Here is a 7,151-nt window from a genome sequence, read left to right as displayed (position 1 = left end):
TGACTTTCTATCGAATTTATTTTGGCACCTACATACAACCGATGATCGACACCTGATTTACTTCGGAAACAATGTTGGGGCCGCACCCACTGTCCTCAGGTACACGAAATTCTGGAAAGCAAGGATAACAAGTTCCTATTCACCTCCCGGAAATGGGCCAGAACGATTACGGGCGAGGAGGAGGCCCTTTTTGACTGGATATCGACAGCCTATATCCACGATTAGTATGTTCTTTTTTTTTCGATTCATGTAATTTGCGTTCATGTGTATAATATATTCATGAAATCTGTGACAATGATGGCCAGACTCGTTTCGTGCACCCAAGTTGTTGATAGTCCGTTCTCGTGAATGTAGAATTTGTGTGCACATGTACTAATGTTATGATATGAATACATTTGATTGTGTCTAGTTGTTTCGAATCAATGTGCGTGTCAGAAGAAATAACTGTACCCTTGTACATTTCTGTGTGTGGCCGCGTGTGGTGCTGGCACGGTTATCGTATGCCTTGACCAAGTATACAGCATGTGTACTCGTTCATAGCGTCATCGGGAGTATGTATTCTATCTGTCAGTTTTGTGATTCGCTCTCCTCCCGCAAACCCTTCTCTAGCACAATTTAAGCGTATTGCTCAGATATACAATTATTACTTCTTGTACGCAACAATGCAGCTGCATTTATATATTATACATACAATTCCAACTGTTATTGTACTACAATGCGGTATCCATATACCTACATTGCGCAGCTGTTGTCAATCATTATCTTCAATTTCTGGCAGATCGCACTCGCATATAAATATACTCACCCACCTTGCCTTATTACGTATATACATCCATCTTCGACTATTGTTGCTCGTACGCTCACATACAAGCACACATATATGCAGTGTTGCGGTATGTGCGATGGCGGCTGCTATCAAACCTCAATTATCGTTGCTCATAGACCCATACACAAACACACAAATATGCATATGCAGTTTGGCGGTTGGTGCTAAAGGGACTCCTATCACGGGTGCGTTGGACATGGGGGGTGCGTCATTTCAGATTGCTTATCAGACACTACCTGCGCCGTTGCCAAACTTTACGGAGTTAAAGATGGCGCTGAACGAATACAACTTGTACACCAACTCATACTTGGGTGTGTAGGTTATCGTATCTCTGTGTGAGTGTGTTAGTTTATTTATTCAATGTGTACTTTGTTGGAAATGGATATGGGCGAGTTATTCAATGTGTACTTATTTGGAAATGGATATGGGCGAGAACAACCTGCACACTAATTTTCATTAGGGGCGTGGGGTGTCTTGTTTATCTTTCCTTATGTACTTTGTGTGTTGGAGTTGAACATGAATCTCAACAGATAAAACCTGCATGATTACACTTTAGATGCGTGAAGTGTCCTATTTGTCATTTCTTATGTACTGTTTGCGTATGAGTTGAACATGAATTCAAACGGATAAACCCTGAAAACGTACACTCTAGGTGCGTGAGGTGTCCTATTTGACCTTTTTTGTGTGTCGAACTGTGTTTGTTTGAGTTAAACATGAATTCGAATGGATAAAATCTGTATACTTACACTTCCGGTGTGTGGGGTGTTCTATTTGCCCTTCCTCGTGACTTTGTACTTTTTGATTTGAAGGCTATATATCGAAATGCAAGACTATGTATAACCTAATACTGTCGTTTAACTGTATCACTTCCATGAATTAACCTACATGCCATTAAGAAGCGCTTTGTCATATCGAATCCGATTGTGCAGCGAGAATGTAACCTATACTAAAATCATTCACCACAAAATCCAGGCTGGGGTAAAAATGAGGCCAAGAAGCAACATTTTTACAGAATTGCCGCCAAAAAGGGCCCCGGTGTGACACACTTCTCAGATCCCTGCTTCTGGCACAATTCACACCAGGAGGTAGGTTTTCAAAGTCAGTGTATGACAGTGATCGGAATTGAAGCCTCGAGTGGGTATAGAACATCAATATCAAACGAATATGAGTGTACAAATAAGTATGTATTTGTATATGGATATGTAATTAAATTTCTTTTAAATCATTCAGATTGTGGTTGAATATTTACCTTGTCAAGTAGGACTAAACAAGATAAGCACATGGTTGGAAATATACAGCACCCGCTATATTACAAAGTGGTTATATTACCTCGATATGTAATCGTTATCCCTTTGTCTATATTATGCGGTGTGTGTACATACATTTATATCTTATATTCTAAGCCTTGCTAGTAGTTTATTTCCGTGCCCTGCTTATTAAAACTGAGTCTCTCAATACCTCTTGTGATTGACACCATGTGATGTCGATTATATTCGGGGACTCAGCTGTACCAGCTATCCTACATGATTTTTTTCTCATTTTGCTTACAGATGGCTTGGTGTGCAAAATGAAATGCTAATTTGGGATACATACACTTCCCGCCCCGTTTGCACATTAGGTACAGATACAAAACAGCACATATCACGTATATGGCACGGGCAAATACAACGAATGCAAGCTATACTTGAGTGAGCTGATGGAGAAGAACTCTTATTGCGCTGTAAAGCCTTGTGCAATCCGAGGGGTTTATCAGGTGTGTGCGTTTATATATATATATATATATGTGTGTGTGTGTGTTTGTGTGTGCGTGTGTGTGTGTGAGCGAGTATGGGTATATACAAATATGTATACCTGTGTGAGTCTGTGGGGTGCTTTTGTATGCGGTCGTACATCCTTGCGCCACTAGATACGCTTTGGTATCTGTGTCTTGTGTTTGTGTATACAGTCGACCGAGTGTAATTGACTTGGTGTAGATGTTTGACTCGACGTCGCTCGAGGTTGCTCGCGATCGCTTGTAATTGGCACAGATATGTTCCATCAATCAGCGCCGAATGCGTGTGCACTTTGTATATACATAAGTGTGTATACGTATACATCTATAAACTTCTTCCTCTAGAACGAATATTCTTGAATTCATTCTCAGCTTTATATTCCCATGCATTTTGTGACTTAAATCTAAAAGCATAGACAAGGTCGAAAAGCGCACACTCGCCAACATGTTGTCCGTTTAGGAATTGTACGTATCAGTGCAATTTGAATCGACCATTTCAGGTTGGCTGCTCCAGGCATAATATCCTGCCAATATAACACGAATGCGCACGTGAATTAGTTACAATATATTATTTGTCAGGACAAGTTAATCAACGTGTATCCCGATAAGCGCGTAGTAGGATTTACTTGTCTGTTAATGTCAGCCTCATAGTACGGTACACATAACGTACGTAAAATTACACTATTTACATAGCTGACACGGCGGGTGACCCCTGCTGACATAGGCCTTTCCGCGGCCATGATCAATTCAATACAAGATGAACGCATATAATCTTGACTGATCATGACAGCCGTATCCCACGATACACGTTCAGTACGTGAGCTGACACTCTTCCCTTATCTGACATAGCCGGAGACTTCAGCTGATATAGTAGACCTTTACGCCACCATGGTCAAAACAATTCATGCTAAGCACGTATATTCTTGGCTATTCTTGGCAGTCTTGCACTACGACACACATGCAGCTCTTTTTTTATCTGACACAGCCGGAGACCCCGACTGATTTAGTAGACCTTTATACCACCATAATCAATACAATACATGATAGGCACGTACCTACTTGGCTGTTCTTGACAGTCTAGTACTACGATACACATGCAACTCATTCCTTATCTGATACAGCCGGAGACTTCAGCTGATATAGTAGACCTTTACGCCACCATGATCAATACAATACATGATAAGCACGTATCTTCTTGGCTGTTGTTGACAGTCTTGTACTACAACACACATGCAGCCCGTGAACTAACACTCTTTACTTATCTGACACAGCCGAAGGTCCCAGCTGATATAGACCTTTACGCCATGGACAATTTCTACCGTGCGGCGGAGACCATGGGTTGTGATGGACTGAACCCCATTTCCTGTCTAGATGAGAAGGCTGCTCCTATTTGCAATTCCCTATCATGGGTAAGGTCTTATTGTATCGATATCAGGCGTGGATGTATGAATGTCTCGGTGTTACCGATGTATATTACTGTCCTAGTTATTTTGGTTAGTGAATTCCCGTTGTTGTATAGAATATTCATTCTCCCACAAAATGTATTCGTACGGTTATATATGTTACCAACCTTGAGGGTCGCACCTGTAGATGATTTTATGCTTTGACTTCACATATGCGGACGAGATTTGCGGTTTCCTGATTTCCAAGTTTGTCGTGTTCGATGCATAAATGGGATGATCATTTGCTCTTTTCTTTCGCTCAAAGGAACGATGTGTCCATGTTGTGATTAACCACATTCCTACTGGACTTACTTAGTCGTACTGACACAGCCACGCACATACCCCTGCAAACTTATGTGAATAGTGCGTGACATTGTGTGACACCGTGCGGTTCAAGTAAGTTGATTTTAATCGTCACCTTCCATTGACTCGCGTACAATCTCAGGAGGAAGCTAAGAAGTGGCAAGCCAGCAACGGCACCCATCCTGTTGATGAGGCTACTGCCAGAGAGGCTTGCTTTTCAGCCGCATATGTATCTACGCTTTTAGTTGAGGTGTGTTTAACATGTACTATACTTTGTCTGTGTTATTTGGCGTAGGATACATGCATATTTACAAAATAGGCATAGTTTATATTCCATCGTTTTTGGTGCACATGCATTTACATCACAGGCTCATCTGCTATACCTAGGAGGTTGCTACACGCCACCGTGCCAGTAATGTTGTTTTATCTCACTCGGAGAATGCACCTGGAACATGTAGTCTTTTTTTGTGTGAGCTTCGCTACACGTGCCGGACTACTGTCGTGGAGAGATGTACTACATACGAGATGATACTCTTTGCTCAAAATATGAATAGGGAACAATTAAGAACAGCATTTCAGTTTAGAGGATAGAATATCCTGGGGAAGTATTTTGAACACGGTACTGGTATGTAGTACAATTCTGCAATGGCTGTTTCCAAATTGAGCTTCTCAATATTGAGACTCGTGGGCACGGTTTATACTATTTAACTATCGTATACACAACACTTGTCGTTCAAATTTCTGATACCTTTAATCGTGGTATTCCAGGGCCTTAACTTGTCCCCGGATAGAAAGATTCACTTCTTGAGCAAGCTCGCCAGCACGGACATGGATTGGACGATGGGTGCTATGGTGTACAACTCCGTGGAGGCATCCCACACATAACCACAGACAATAAGCAATTCACAGTCTGCTGTTCACAGTACTCTACGGCACCCCTACCGTTCCTCCTGGCGCTTGCGTTTACACTTTGTCTCGCACCGCTATAGAGCAAGCTCGCCAGTACGGACATGGATAGGACGATGGGCGCTATGGTGTACAACTTCGTGAAGGCATCGCACACATAACCACAGACAATAAGCATATCATAGTCGAGTACTCTACGGCACCCCTACCGTTCCACCTGGCGCATGCGTTTGCACTTGTTCTCACACGGCTATACATGAACAAAGGTCGAGACACTAGCAAAATATGAAGAATGTACCACTATATAATAATGCGCTAATTTCGAAGCGATATACCTATGACTACGTACAACCTCTTGTCTGTTTGTAGTCCAGATACTGCAAGGTCACAGAGTATGTCGCCCGCATGGCCCTAATGGTCTCGCATGTGGGCATTTAATACACCACTTCAGCCGCTTTCATTAACTAATAAGTATTCCAATTATACGCCTACGCGTATCGTTCTAACAGTTCTTAAACAGAATAAAAACAGGTTTATAGCCTATCGAAACCGTCGCTGAAACGGGCACAATCCATTAATGGATCTTGACTTTAATCAGGTCGTAGAGCAACGTTGTGAGATTTCGTGGACGAGCGAATTTGTCTAATCCTTCCGAATGCCAATAAATCGCACAGTTGTTTTCACTGCCGTGGTCTCTATCTGACGTTCTTGCACCTTTCATTGTTTAGTACCGTATGTGCGCTCTATGCCCACCTTCCGTGTTCACTGTACTTCGTTGCTGGGGCTGGAGACAAGCCTTCACTGCATTGATTCTGTACTGCTCGCACGCTACTACAATTTTTTCTTCCGTTGTGAGCTACTCCCTGTACGCTATACATACACTGTTGAATCTCTACTCAGTGCTTTGTGGTGCTCTGATTATGTAGTTCGTCTTGACTATGTGTGTACCCATATTCCGTTTCAGTTCAGGCCTTCGATGCAGAATACTACCATTAAAGCGGGAAACCCATACTCAGAAGCCCTTCTATGAATAAATGTGATCTGGAGTTTCTGAATGATCCTAAAAAATAAATAGAACATTTTGTGCAGCGAGTCCGGTACCATGAGGCCTAAGCCTTTGATAAAGGATTTTGTGATACACAAACATTGCTACCGATAGGCGGATGGGGAATTGTATCGGAGCAGCTTACGATGTTTTTACCCCTAGATATTTATAGGTAAAGGGTTTCTGTCAACATATCATAAATGCGCTCATATTTACAAGCTTCTAAACGGTCATAGCATATAGTATGATTTTATAGAGAGACTAAAATTGATGAGAGTATAAGGCGCACTCTCTCGAAATCACAACCACCTGTCGACTATCGATTACCATACATCAAATGGAAGCATATAAACTTCATAAGGTTGTTCAAGATAGTAGTTATCAAATTTGCCGATTATCTTATCTCACGCCCATGTAAAGGATTATTAGCAACCATCAACCTAATTAAATATCAATTATGACAAGACGGCCCATTCTCTGATGAACTTCTGTTCTCATATCAAATAAATGTCACAGGCCTCACATAACAGTCAGTTGCTTGCAGCTCAAGACTTTAGATCTGTACGTGCGGATTGAACACTGACTTCTTCTCACAATATGGGCATTGTAGTTCTGTACTACGAAACAAACGAATGAACCGAATATGAGCAAGGTTAACGAGCCTTCAACAGCGCGAATCGAGGATGTGCACTCTAGCTCAGTATAGCAAGAACTGCAATATTAAAAGCCCAGTTGTTACATATGTGTAGGATTGAAGGCTTAACCCTTGTCGTGAGGGATTGGGCGTTATGAACTGTGTAAACTGTAATGGAGAACCGTGTATGTATATAAGCAAATATATATATATATATATATATA

General features: G+C 41.7%; 1 protein-coding gene across 1 annotated transcript in view; it reads left to right on the top strand.

The window, feature by feature from the left end:
- Positions 1–5,814, top strand: part of SARC_00932 (hypothetical protein) — an 8,618-nt gene extending 2,804 nt beyond the window's left edge. The window contains exons 4-10 of the mRNA XM_014305357.1: positions 100–224; positions 977–1,137; positions 1,799–1,911; positions 2,445–2,579; positions 3,869–4,006; positions 4,485–4,592; positions 5,111–5,814. Of these exons, the coding sequence (XP_014160832.1) occupies positions 100–224; positions 977–1,137; positions 1,799–1,911; positions 2,445–2,579; positions 3,869–4,006; positions 4,485–4,592; positions 5,111–5,227 (897 nt within the window). The 3' untranslated portion in view covers positions 5,228–5,814. The remainder of the gene's footprint in view (positions 1–99; positions 225–976; positions 1,138–1,798; positions 1,912–2,444; positions 2,580–3,868; positions 4,007–4,484; positions 4,593–5,110) is intronic.
- The last annotated feature ends 1,337 nt before the right edge of the window (positions 5,815–7,151 follow it).

The sequence above is a fragment of the Sphaeroforma arctica genome (genome assembly GCF_001186125.1).
Source record: "Sphaeroforma arctica JP610 unplaced genomic scaffold supercont1.33, whole genome shotgun sequence".
Classification (NCBI taxonomy): domain Eukaryota; class Ichthyosporea; order Ichthyophonida; genus Sphaeroforma; species Sphaeroforma arctica.
The sequence above is the reverse complement of the archived record's forward strand: the minus strand, read 5'-3'. Positions and strand labels throughout refer to the sequence as shown.